Source organism: Crocuta crocuta, unplaced genomic scaffold (assembly GCF_008692635.1).
Source record: "Crocuta crocuta isolate KB4526 unplaced genomic scaffold, BGI_CrCroc_1.0 scaffold408, whole genome shotgun sequence".
NCBI classification, from domain to species: domain Eukaryota; kingdom Metazoa; phylum Chordata; class Mammalia; order Carnivora; family Hyaenidae; genus Crocuta; species Crocuta crocuta.
Window position 1 is genome coordinate 302,329 of NW_027527444.1, and position 13,365 is coordinate 315,693.

Consider the following 13,365-nt stretch of genomic DNA (forward strand, 5'->3'; position numbering starts at 1 on the left):
GTCACTGCCCCTGCCAGCCCCCCGCCCCGGCCCGGCCCCGCCCCGCACCTCTCCAGTCAGCAGCTTCAGAAGAGTTGATTTCCCTGCTCCATTGGGCCCCACAAGAGCCACTCGTGTATCGAGATCAATACCAAATTCTAGATTGTTGTAGATGCAAGGCTGAGGTGGGTGGGAGGGAGACAGAGAGAGAGACGAGTGTGAGGCTAGGTTACCAATCGATCAATCTGGCTGGTAGACCATCCCCGCCATGTCCCATCACCACCGGAGGAGGCGGGGGCATGGTGGAGGGAGGCAACGCTCAGAGCAACCCCAACCCGCCGCCTCCACCCGCCACCTCAGCTGAGAGCTCTTCCTCCCAAGTACTTGAAGAGGGGCCACCCGAGTCCCTGGACGAGGCCCCTAAGCTGCTGCGCCGGAGAAATCCCGTGCCCCACGTGGGTTAGCAGCTGTGTTCACAAAGAACAGGAGATGCTCCCAACCAGTTGATGCTTATCTTGTAAACTGCACCCCAGCCTCCCAACCGCACGAGAGTACTCACCCCATCTTTTGTATACTTGAAGCTCACGTTCTGCACCATGATGACGGGTGGAGGAATCTTGCCACATGGTGGGAAATAAAACGACAGCGTCTAGGAAGAGAGGACATTTTCAAGTACAGCCCTGTCTTGTCCACCTCACCTTAGGCCACTCACCCCACCCACTCGGACCCCCACCTTGTCGCTCACGACCCTTTCTGTCAGTCCTGATGCCATCATCTTCTGTAGCGTCTTCTCCTTGCTCTGGGCCTGCCGGGCCAGCTTGGCGCTGCCGTGACCAAACCTAGCGATGTAGTTCTGAAAGAGACCGGGAAGGGGGCTTGGAGTTCAGGTGGGTATCAACCCACTCATCTTAGGTGTGGGGTAAACACTGATGACAAATTCTTCCGGACACCCAGTGCCCCTGAACGCCCCAGACCCCTTCACCCAACTCTCCTGGAGAGCGCGAGCTTATGCACACGGCCTTACCTTCATGTGTGCGATCTGATCTTGCTCCCAGTGAAACCTCTTCATCTGGTTCTCTTCCAGCTCCAGCCGTGTCTTCACATACTGATCGTAATTACCCTGCGGAGAAATGGGCCATGTAAGGCAGGCGGCTTCAGCCTCGGTCCCAGCTGCCCAGGGTTTAGGGGGATGCCAGATGGCTTCGGACTTGGCCCTGGCTAGACGACTGCGCAGTAGAGAGAGAGGAAGTACGTTGACAAAGTATACCCTAACCTACAATCCGAAGTCTTTCAACTTGTGTGCCTCTCTCTCTGAGCTCAGCTGGGACAGGGCTCCAGACCAGGTCGTCACGTTAGCCGTAAAGGCACCCACAGCAGCAGCAGCTTGGATCACAACCATCATACGGACATGGTGAGGCTCCGAGCCTTCCAAGAGCACCTCTTCCTACTCCCCACCCTTAGAGGCCGAAGCCCCTCGCAGGCTACAGAAACTGCTTCCAGGAAGGAAGACAGCAGACCCATCAGATTTAGGACCTAGCAAACGCTGCACAATTGGACTGCCATGGTTTCTATCTGCAAAACACTGGACTCAACCTAAATATACATCAAAAAGGGCCTGACAAATAAATTAGTGGACTGCTACACAATGAAATATTATCCAGTTACTGAAAAGCATGAGGTTGATCTACACACATTCATATGGAAAACAGTGCAAGATTATATTAAAATGTAAAAGCAACCCACGGAAGAGAATGATTGTTAACATTATAGCCGTGATGTGTATACACAAAACTTTCTACAAATCCTTGCGAGTACACATAAAATCTCTGGAAGACTGTATAAGAAATTATTAATACTCCCACAGTGAGTATAACTACGAATGAAAAGGACTTCTGTTTTTTTTTTTCCTCTCTCTTTCTTTGAAATATAGAAGATGAAAAGGCAATGCAGAAAAGTGGGCTGTTGAGATCCGGACTCCCAGTCTTCATGGAAATGTGCTGTCACGAAGCAGAACTGAGCAGTCATTCAAGAAGGCAGGGATCGGCGCGGCCTGCCTGGGCACCATGACAAGTCGACCTCTTTACCATAAGGCACACACATCATGCACACAGGCTGCCAATCAGTGGCCTACAACCCGAGGGCGACTACTTTGAGACGAAAACAGAGTAAATGGCAGGACTCCTTGTCCACGTCTTTTTATAGCAACAGGTAGAAAAGGGCTGCTACCTCTGTTTTGTTTTTTTTAAAGGAGACCTTCACGGAACTGTTAAGCACTGAGTTGCAGTGCAGACGCCAGGGCCTACTCACCGTGTAATACTTCAGTTTCTTATTGTGCATGTGGATGATGTTGGTGCAGACACCGTTCAGAAAGTCCTGGGAATGGGAGACGAGGACCAGGATGCGCTTAAAACTGCAAAGCCAGAACAGCAGTCAGGGAGGCACTCCAAGCTGTGACAGTCAGGGGAGCCGAGAGGCCCAGAAAGCCTTCATCTGTTCCCATCCTGAGCACCTTTTAGATTTAACAGCCAATTCCCGGCTCTCAGCGACCACTTAGGCCGCCAGGGCACAATCTACCTGAACAACACTTTGATCCCTTTCAGTTTGAGTTTCCCCCATCTTCCGTTCAAATTTTCAGCAGAATGGGGTGGAGATGGTAGTTTCACAGTGATAGTAAAAGTAAGCATATGTGCATAAACATATCCATAAATGTATTCAATACTGTGGGCGGGAAGAACTGGAACAGGCGTAATAAAAATCACTCTACTCCTTCTTTTGGAAAGAAGGTAGCCAGTCACTGCAGAGACCGCTAAAAGCCTTCCCTCAGAGTTGGCACAAATATTCCAGGTCATTCAGCTCTTTACACCACTGCTGTATCGCCTGTGTCTCCTTTGCTGCTGCATCATGATCTTAAGCGGGAGTCCCTTCTTTACATGATGCATATAAAATACAGTCCTCAATAAAGGACCGTTTTAAATGGGAAGAATAGAAAACTAAAAAACGTCACACATTTCAGGCTAAAAAAAAGAATCAAACCAAACGACCCGCCCTAAAGGTGCTCACTACCTTTCCATCTGGCCTTCACCTGGCCTCACGTCAGATCGCTACTGTTTCCGGGCACCCATTTCCTTTAGACTCTGCTCAACTCCCCCCTCAGGGCCTGCCCATTCCCAGCCCTCAGCCCTGCCCCCTTACGTCTTTAATTCTTCTTCCAGCCACACACAGGCATCAAGGTCCAGGTGGTTGGTGGGCTCGTCCAGGAGCAGCATGAAGGGCCGAATGAAGAGGGCTCTGAAGGACAGGAGAGGAGACAGAGCCCCTTCAGTCTAATGCGCGCTGCACAAGAGGAGACCTGCTTGCTACCTGCAACCCCAGTCAGGCCTGGCTTGGGTCCTGAGATCAATTCTAGATTCTATACCTGAGAGGAAAGGGGAGAACGAGGAGAGAAACCAGAGTTGAAGAGCTGAGGTGAAAGGGCAGAAAAGAGGGCTGAGAAGCAGAGGGATGGTGCAGTGTGAAAATGAGGCTGTAAAAGTCCTTACGGGTCTGCAAGTCTTTTACGCTGAGGTTGGCGACCGTCAGGACACAAAAGGACAGAGAAGAAAAACCTCTAAAGCAGAGAAGTCTTCAAGTTAAACCGATCTCATGGGGTTGCCAGACTTTACAAGGAGGCCAAAAAATGGTCTTTTCTTAGATGGAATCTCAAGACCGGAGAAGCAAGGAGACAGCACGGGTCCCCACGCGTGCAGTCACCACCTTGCAGGGCTAATTTTTAGAAGTAAAACTTCCCGGCACCACGTTCCAGGATTCCAACTCCAGAGATGCGGAGCAGAGGTGAGGACGCCTGCACCGCGCCAGCTCCCCCGGTGAACCGAGGCGGCTGGTCCTTGCTGGCGCGTGGAGCCACTGCTCTCGGGCCCTAAGGCACACGCACAGCCTTGCTCACCACCAATTCGCTCGGCAGAGAGCAGTGGGGACCTTCTGGGGGGACTGCTGAGGGGATGATGGTCTACACCAACTCACAGGGTCCAGCTCACGGGGGGACAAGGACAGACATCTTACTGTCTAGTACTTTATCTTGACCTAGCGACAATTAGAAGGGCTGAACTACGAAAAAGGATAGGACGGGAGTCAGGAAAAGAGAAGAAATGGACCTCCTCTGCTCTTTTCCTAGGGCGGATCCTGGGATTCCTAAGCACCGAGCCAGAAACCCAGCAACGATCACCTCCATCAGGAAGCTCGCTCCTTCGCCCACGCCTACCACCCCCCACTCCAACTACGACTGCCGATGTCGTGCCTCGTCCGGCACATACTGACTGCTGACCTGTGTTCTCAACAGTCCACTGGAGTGAGCATCCAACCCTAAGGGAAACGGGGAACTACAGAGGGTCGAGGAGGAGGCCGGAGCTCACCTGGCAAGGGCAACCCTCATTCTCCAGCCCCCACTGAAGTCCTTCAGCTTCTTGCGCTGCATGGCAGGCGTGAAACCCAGTCCGTGCAAGATCCGCGAAGCCCTCATCTCTGCCTTGTCCGCGTCCAGCTCCTCCAGTCGCTCGTAGAGCTCCATGAGCTTCTCGCACTCCGCTGTGGGCCGAGGAAGGCTCGTGAGGCCCCCGGGCCCTTCCCGGGAGGAGGCCTGCCCGCCGCCGCCCCCTAGGTCTGGAGCCCTACCGTCCTCGTGAGCCAGCCGCTCCGCCTCCCTCTCCAGCATGGCCCGCTCCGTGTCGACTTCCATCACGCACTGCAAGGGCGTCTTGTCACTGGGGGGCATTTCCCGAGTCAGATGGTAGATGTCGATGTGCTCAGGGATGGGCACCTCCCGTTTCCCGATAGCAGAGAGCAGCATGGACTTCCCTGAGAAGGGCGAGCAGAGGGTGGGAAGACGACACTGAGCACGGTTCTGCCTGCCACTCCCCCGCGCCGGCGCCTCCGCTCCGGCCAAACCACGTCCCCGTTGTGTGGAGCACCTTCCTTCCTCCCTCTCATTTGTTCAAATCCTACCATGGGTCACCCCCCACCCGCCCGCTTTCTTGGGCTGCCTCTCCAACTTTCCTCCAATCCTGTCCCACCCCTCCTGTGTGAAGTCGGTTCACCTACAGCGGCCGCACACACCACCACTCCTGCCCCCGGCCCCCACGCCCGCTTCTCCAGCACCTACTGTCTGGGACTGCTCGCGTGTTACTTACCACATACTGCTCTGTACTGCTAGCTCCTTTTCCCTGGACATATGTGGTCTCCCACCCATACTGTAAACTCCTTGCTTTGCATATAGCTGCTGCTAAGTAAATACTTGCTGAGTGACAGACGGGCCAAGGAGAGACACCTCCCACCTCGCCTTCCAAGGGCCTCACCAATTCCATTTAAGCCAATGAGGCCGTAACGACGCCCCGAGTTTAATTCCAGTTTGGTGTCACTGAGCAGCTCTTGACCATGAAAGGTGAGGGAGAGGTTGATAATGTGGGCGTCGGTGCTGTTGGGGTGAGAGGCGAGGACGCCGGTGACGGCACGAGCAGCAGCTTTCTTCATCTCAAAGTCCTCCAGCTCCTTGGTCAGCAAATCTACTTCTGGAGACAGAAGAGAAGTGGGGGAAGAGGGTAAGGCAGACCCTGTTCTCGCACTAAGTCACAGCCTAGAATATTCAGACAGTTCAGTCAGTAGAGAATCAGACTTTTAAACCGAGGGTCCAGGGGTCAAGTCCCTGTTTGGGCATTTGTAGCTTTTGCCCCTTACTCAGATTACCAAATGTTGTCAGACGAAGACCCGAAGGCTGAAAATGGCATGCCCCGCGGGACCTGGGTTCAAGACCACGTGGAGCTGACTCATGCTTCACAATCTTCAAAGAGTGTACAGATGTGCCCTTGGGGCACCTGGGTGGCTGTCGGTTAAGCGTCCGACTTTCGCTTAGGTCATGATCTCGCGGTTCATGGGTTCGAGCCCCGCGTCAGGCTCTGTGCTGACTGCCAGCTCAGAGCCTGGAGCCTGTTTCAGTCTGTGACTCCCTCTCTCTCTGACCCTCCCCTGCTCACGCTGTCTCTCTCTCTCTCTCTCCTAGAAATAAATAAAACATTAAAAAAAAAAAATTCTTTAAAAAAAGAGTGTACAGATGTGCCCTAACACCCTTCCCTCGTGGACGCCTTTTTACCTCACAACCTGTTTGTTTTTAACTTTCTAAGACCAATGGCAAAATAGACTCTATTTCTGTGTAGGTACCTATTGCCGAAGCGTTTAAGCCAGGTCTAAACAGAACATACAAAAAAATAGAAAATGTTAGAAAATATTTTCTGGCACCTTTTCAGATTTCCCAAGATCATGTCATTTCAACATTTTCTTCCCATAAGCACGCTGACCAATTAACTCACAACACAAAAGACAAAAACATCATGCCAAGGCTGGCCAAGAACAAAACAGACTATGAGCTCTTGTAAGAAATGGAAATATACATACACAGGTAAATAACCAATAATCAGCAAAAGGCTAAATAGAATCACAACTTATTCTTTTCATTCTAACCTCTCTTGTTCTTTTTTGAGTGTTTATTTTTGAGAGAAAGAGAAAGAGAAAAAGCACGAGTGGGGGAGGGCAGAGAGGGGAAGATGGAGGATCTGAAGTGGGCTCCATACTGACGGCAGAGAGCCTGAGGTGGGGCCTGAACTCACAAACGTGGGATCATGACCTGAGCCGAAGTCAGCTGCTCAACCGACTGAGCTACTCAGGCGCCCACTTCTCTTATTTTTTTTTTTTTTTTTTTTAATGTTTTATTTATTTCTAGGAGAGAGAGAGAGAGACAGCGTGAGCAGGGGAGGGTCAGAGAGAGAGGGAGACACAGACTGAAGCAGGCTCCAGGCTCTGAGCTGGCAGTCAGCACAGAGCCCGACGCGGGGCTCGAACCCACAAACCGCGAGATCATGACCTAAGCGAAAGTCGGACGCTTAACCGACTAAGCCACCCAGGCGCCCCCACTTCTCTTATTCTTAAATGACATAAATGCAGGAGGGAGTGGCTAGAACTCTCAATTTTCCTCCATAAATATGTGTTAAAGAATTAGTTCTAAAATCTAAAAGCAAGCAGATACTACAGAAGTGCCATTCTCTTAGTCCATGATCTAGTGGAATTCCATATTCCAGATATACTTCTTCCAAGTTTTCTATTTGAGAGAGTCCGTGCGTGCATGCACACGCACGTGCGAGCAGGGAGGGGCAGAGAGAAAGAGAGAATCCCAAGCAGGCTCCACGCTGTCCGTGCAGAGCCCGACGCAGGGTTCGAACTTATGAACCGTGAGATCATGACCTGAGCCGAAATCAAGAGTCTGATGCTTAACCAACTGAGCCACCCAGGTGCCCACAGATAATACTTCTAAGCAGCACAGAAGGGACCAGTGTGAGAAAATGCACAGAGATCAACACAGGCAGAGCCATGGCTGGGAAAACCAGACATTTCCAAATCTGGAGGGTTTAAGGGATGCAAACTGACCACGAGTTGTTGTGCCTTTGTGGTTTTTCAGGCATGACTAGGTCTTAAGCTTGGGAAGACCTATCACTATTAACGGCCTAAAAATGTTGAGTTGACTCTGTGCCTGAGACTCTGCTGCACCATTGTTCTCCACCTAACTGACTCTTTACAACACGTAGGAGACAGACACTTACAATCCCTGTTTTACAAATGAAAAAGCCAAATAACACACCTAAGGTCAAAAAGGCTAGTTAGGACAGGGCCAGAATGTGAACCAAATGATCTTAACTATGTCACTGTACTACCCTGCCCTAAAGGAAGTGTCCATAAAGTATTACCGAACGTGAGACAGAAATGGGGGTGGAAGGAGTCCTGGTAAGCTTCTTCCAAAAGAGAGTGAGGCAATTTATTCACCTTTAAAGGAAGTAGTCAGAAACTCCACATCAGGTTCTGCGACAATGAGAATTTGCTGATCTTTTAGTGTTTGTTACCCTTCCCTACGTTCCCTTAGTGACTTTACAGAATCCTTGAAACGAGAAGAGTGTGTGCTTGTCCTCGGGAAATACAGACAGGGTAGAGGGGTGAAGACAGCTCTCTCCTGGGGGAGAGCAACTCCAAGGGCGAGGGGGTGTGGTGGTCAGTCACATGTCACTCTGAATAAGCCATCCTGTGAGGGCACTATTGGAGCGGGGGCTGTTCCCCGCCCTGCTGCTGAACCTGCTCTACCTTCAAGGAGTCCACGCTCAGGGCAGGCACCTGCAGCTCCAGGCGCGGCAGGTTATAAATAAGTGCTCCGTGAATACTTTTTGAACGGAGATCAGAGTTTTTGTTGTGAGTTGAATGAATCAGTCTCTGTTCTACATGGTTGAGTTACCAGGCTTCCCACAACTCCGCTTCTTGCCAGTCCCTAGTCCAGATGCTGAGAAGATGGAGTAGGAAGTTGATGATCTAGATCAGGAGTTGGTTGACTTTTTCTTGAAGGGCCAGATGCTAAATATCTCAGGGTTTATGAGCCAAGTGGCCAAATCAAGATATTTGAAATGTAACCACTTAAAAAATGTAGAAAACCAATTTGACAATAAATTATATTAAAACAAAATCAGAAAACTAAAAAAAAAAAATGTAGAAAACCATTCTTAGCTGGAGTGGGGGAAGGCTTAAAACAGGCTGGCCAGATTTGGCCAAGTGCATGTGTTTACAAAGTTTGTATGAGTGTGTAGTGTCTAAGGCTGCTTGGGCTACAACAGCAGAGCCGAACAGCTGCAACAGAAATGCTGTTCACAAAGCTACAAATATTTACTATGTGGATCGTTACAGAAGAAGTCTGCCCTCTCCGGTCTAGATCTCCATCTGCTCAAACAAGAGGAAGAGCAAAATGAAAGGAAAGCTAATATACCATTTTCTCTTGATCACTTCCAGTTTACAGCATCTATGACCTAAGTCATCTCCCAAGCTTCAAAAGAAAGAGACTTAAATAGACCTCGAGCATCCTAGAAAACACCTGTCACTTAAAGACAAATGAACAGCACTGAATAAACGGAAAAGCGATTTTGAAATAGACTTCATCAGAGGGGCGCCTGGGTGGCTCAGTCGGTTAAGCGTCCCACTTCGGCTCAGGTCATGATCTCACAGTTCATGGGTTTGAGCCCTGCGTTGGGCTCTGTGCTGACAGCTCAGAGCTTGGAGCCGGCTTCAGATTCTGTGTCTCCCTCTCTCTCTGATCCTCTCCTGCTCACGCTGTCTCTCTCTCTCTCTCTCTCAGAAATAAATAAAACATTAAAAAAACAACAACAAAACTTCATCAGAGAGAACACTGCAGACTTCACAAGAGGGCTCCCTCCACTCACTCCCCAAACAAGAGGACCAGCTGAACTCCAGCGCCTGTCTTGAAGAGTCTCACATTCTAAAGATGGTTAATCTGTCACAAGTCACTTTCTTTGATATGCATCTTGATCTTTCCATACCTTACTACCTAAGGAAGACTGTCTGGCAATGACAATCAGTAAAGGTTGGAGAATGGTAACCTGTAGCATCAAGTAATGTCAAACTCAGGAGAAAGGACCCAGTCTTGGGAGAGGAAGCAGAAATGACACAGGTCCCTGGCAATGAGAAATGTTTTGAGGGGCACCTGGGTGGCTCAGTTGGTTAAGCATCTTACCCTTGATTTTGGCTCAGGTCACGATCCCAGGGTTGTGGGATCGAGCCCTACATTGAGCTCTGCACTGAACATGGAACCTACTTAAGATTCTCTCTGTATCTCCCTTCCTTTGACTCTCTCCTCTGTTCATGCTAATAAAAAATTGAAAAAAAAAGTTTTGAGAGGATTGGAAAGAAAACAAAGGTCACAGTTCAAAGCAGTAGTTTCCTGAGGAAGCAAGGTAAAAACCAAAGATCTCCTATCACTGAGATGGGGATTCCACAGCTGGGTTCCCTGAAAAATCCTATGTTCCTAGGAGCAAAGGTAATCAAGATATTTGTAATGGGAACAGTGGTCAGTAGTCTCAAGAAGGATTCACTTTGCTACCTTTCCAATTCAGCCAGGAAGAGCTGCTAACACACCTATAGAGCTGAAGACACATACTGCCTAACCATGGCTCCCGAGGGCCTAGACAGGACCACGCCTCTCTATTTTAGAGTTCACAACTCAGCCTGCTTATTCTCACAACTCATTCCCATTATTCTCAATTTGGCAGTCCTCCACAATTCCAGCCAGGAATAAAATTTCCCCATGGCCTGACCTTACTGAACCAGCTTTCTCCCATAATTCTTGTTTTGGAGACAAGCCCTACCACTCAACTCTCTCCATCACTTTTAACTTCCCCTTTTCCGAATTCCTATCTGTCTCGACTTGTATTAGTAACTCTGCTCTCCTCTCCAAACGTTTACTTAGTATCTCTGTCTGCAAGGCTGGTCCTATTACCCGAGGCACGGGTCCCTGCACTGAAAGGTCAAACAATTTGATACAGAAACACAAGCTACAACATAAAAAGTAACGCTATTAACACAGCACAGGGGTAGAGCGGATGGTACTACTTTAAGGGTCAGGTTTGAGAGCGGAAAGGTTTTGCTATCCTGAGCGAGGCCCCAAGAAAAACATCAAATGTAGCTAGCACAAAAACCGTGGCATTAGAACCTTGGTGTAAAGGGACAAAAATGCAACGAGTCAAGGTACAGTAACAGTCCGGATGGAACAGGTCTGTTCGGGGAATGTCCAGAGGGACAGAAAAGGGGGCTGGGAACAGATTGTCAAGGGCCTGGAAAATTCTGAATCACACATGGCCATGTTTCCTTAGCTAGGCTGTAAGTTAGAGAGCAGACCGTTCATAGTGCATCGGTTCTGAGCAGGGGGTCTAGCACTTGAGAAGCGCTCAATAAGTCCTTCCCAAAATAGAAATAACAGAAAAGCATCTCTTCCCTAGGAGGAATCCATAAAACAATTCCTACGCTTCTGTCTTGGTCACTACTCCTGGAAAGACAGAGGTATAACGTGGCAAAAAAACCTGGCCCGCTGAATGCCGAGCGTAGAAATGTAGGAAACTGAGAGAAGGGCAAGGAAACAGAGCAGCAAGGCATCACAGCACCCACAGATCTGTTTGCCACCAGGTGCGGGGAACCTCGCCTTCCATTTCCCTGATCAATGTCAAGGCGGCACCAGCTTCAGCCCTACTGGGTCCGTTTCCTGTGAAAAGTTCTGTGGCACCGGAGACACTGTCCAGTGCCCTCGGCGTGGGGCCTCTTGCTGCGGCTTGGGGTCCGGCCGCTGCGGCGACCATCCCGGGAGCCCACCTCTCCCTCAATTCACCTGTGGCCTCCCGGCCATTGGCCTCATGCTTCTCCTCTGCCACCTGTGGTTCTGTGGCAGCGTCTCCGTTTTCTTCATGTCCCTTCCTGGGCCGCTGTCGTGCCTTGGCAGCCTCCTTCTTTTTGGCTGCCTTCTTCTTGGCCAGGTCAGAGGGCATGGTGATGAACCACAGGGGGCACGGCACTGTTCTTAAGGAGCCTGCAGGAAAGGCAAACACCCCAAAAGTCTCGACTTGTGAGAGGCTGCCTGGGCCCTGCCCCATCCCGCTCAGGAACGTTCCTAGCAAGCGGCGGACACCCAGCTCCGCCCCTGCCTAGGCGCTCCACACTGTGTCAGGGTCTCAAGCCGATTCTGGTCCTCGGCCGCTCTTCTAATCTTAACATCTCTCGTCCCTCGGGCTCTGTCCGCCAATCCCCACGGGCCGCCTCGCTCTGAAAACGCTCCGCCCTTCACGGCCTCCAGTTAAGGACCAGGTTCTGCCCCCCTCGGCAGAGGTCCCCGTCTCCGGTTTCCCCACAACTTGGCGCTCCGCGCTCCGGCCGGCCGCCTCGCTTTGCCGGGTTTCCTCCTCCCGGCCGCCTCGGTCCTCCTCTCCGCTGCTCCCCCCGCCGCACCGCCTGGCCGTCGGGCCCGGCTTCTTCCCGGGACGCACTCGGCTTCCCCTCGTGAGTCCCCTCGGGGTCTCCTCACTCACCATCCCCTGAACCTCCCCCAGCCCCCGCCCGGCAGCCCCTCTCCCTCGGCCCTTTCNCCGGCGCCCCAGCCCCCAACTCACTGGGCCTCGCCGCTCGGCCTCTGTCGCAACAGAGCTGCTCCTTGGGCTCCTCCGCGTGCGGCCGGCTCACCAGCCAATCACGGCATCGCGCGGCTGTCGGCGCGCCGCCGCGCAGACTCCTGGGAAGTGTTGTTCTCCCGTCGCGGCGGCCAGGGCAGAGACCCCTCCTCGAGGACTACCGCCTATGGCAGGGGCCTCGCCGGCCCTCGTGATGTCATCAGGCTGCGCGAGGCTGGGGGGCGGAGCGGGAGACTCCGTGTCCAAGAACCCGCAGCCAGCCGGCCCGCCTCGGGCCCCGGAAACTGCAATTCCCAGACTGCTCCTCGGGTAGGGGGCGGGGCCTTCCAGGCTCTACCCCACCTTTCGAAAAATCTGTCGCGTTATATAGAGACACTGAGTTCTTAGGGCCGCACAGCCGGCTTGAACAGCGGAGCGGGCGGGTGACTACGCTTCCCAGCAGGCGTCGGGCGGGAGTGGGTCGAAACAATGGGGAGAGAAGAGGAGGGAGACGGAGGGAGAAGGAGGAAGGGTGAAGGCTGGGAAGAGGGGCCGAGAAAGCGGCGCGTCACTACGAAGATGATGCGAAGAACAGAAGTCCTTGAAAGAAAGGCGTCCTCGTTTTATGGAACTGAGATTTTAGAGGCTGGTCCGGTGTTAACCAAACTTTTAGAAGATACCGAACGTTCTTCCTGAACGTTGGCCGCTTAGCCTACACGCTGCAGAATTGTTAGATTCCCATCAAAGCCACGTAAGTCTGGTGGTAAGAGCTCTGAAGTTAAAAAAAAAAAAAAGACCCATTTCCTGAGTTCAGCGGTATCATCAGTTAGACACGTAACCTTGCCCGTTATTTTTCTTTTGAGTCTTACAGTTTAAAATCCCTCACAGACTTCTCATCGCCTACACTGTAAATCCCAAATTTGTAGCCTCAAATACAAGGTAGGCCATTTGTGATCCCTGTTACTTCTCCAGGCTTCTGATCAGCCATGCCGCACCATCAGTGGCACAGCTGGAGGGAAGCCGAACGGAGCTTTGACTCCCTTTGAGCACATTCTCCAAAAGTGCTCCCACCTGAGTTTAAAAAAAAAAAAACTTCACTCCTCTCTCCATAGAATTAGTTTTCCTCTTCAAACCTGATGTTCCGGTAGAATCTACGTGTATTTCAAGTAAGCCTTGCCATTTCATGCCTTCCTGCCTTTGAACACAGCTTTTTTTAGAAGACCCACCACCAATAAAGTGCCCACTGTGTGTTAGGCTCAGAGCTAGATGCTGGAGTTGCAACAGAAACAAGCTATTCCCTGACCTCAGGGAGCTCACAATTAAGAAGGAACATTTAAAGAGTAAACAGGGGCTCCTGGGTGGCTCA

At 51.3% G+C, this 13,365-nt stretch overlaps 1 protein-coding gene across 1 annotated transcript in view; it reads right to left on the minus strand.

The window, feature by feature from the left end:
• ABCF2 (ATP binding cassette subfamily F member 2) overlaps positions 1–12,086 on the minus strand; it is a 15,575-nt gene extending 3,489 nt beyond the window's left edge. Inside the window, exons 1-11 of the mRNA XM_077761121.1 lie at positions 12,003–12,086; positions 11,228–11,425; positions 5,328–5,540; positions 4,648–4,830; positions 4,389–4,560; positions 3,172–3,267; positions 2,287–2,389; positions 1,004–1,099; positions 713–832; positions 539–628; positions 49–159 (exon numbers count right to left, since the gene is read on the minus strand). Coding sequence (XP_077617247.1) covers positions 49–159; positions 539–628; positions 713–832; positions 1,004–1,099; positions 2,287–2,389; positions 3,172–3,267; positions 4,389–4,560; positions 4,648–4,830; positions 5,328–5,540; positions 11,228–11,384 — 1,341 coding nt within the window. The 5' untranslated portion in view covers positions 11,385–11,425; positions 12,003–12,086. The remainder of the gene's footprint in view (positions 1–48; positions 160–538; positions 629–712; positions 833–1,003; positions 1,100–2,286; positions 2,390–3,171; positions 3,268–4,388; positions 4,561–4,647; positions 4,831–5,327; positions 5,541–11,227; positions 11,426–12,002) is intronic.
• Between the last annotated feature and the right edge of the window lie 1,279 nt (positions 12,087–13,365).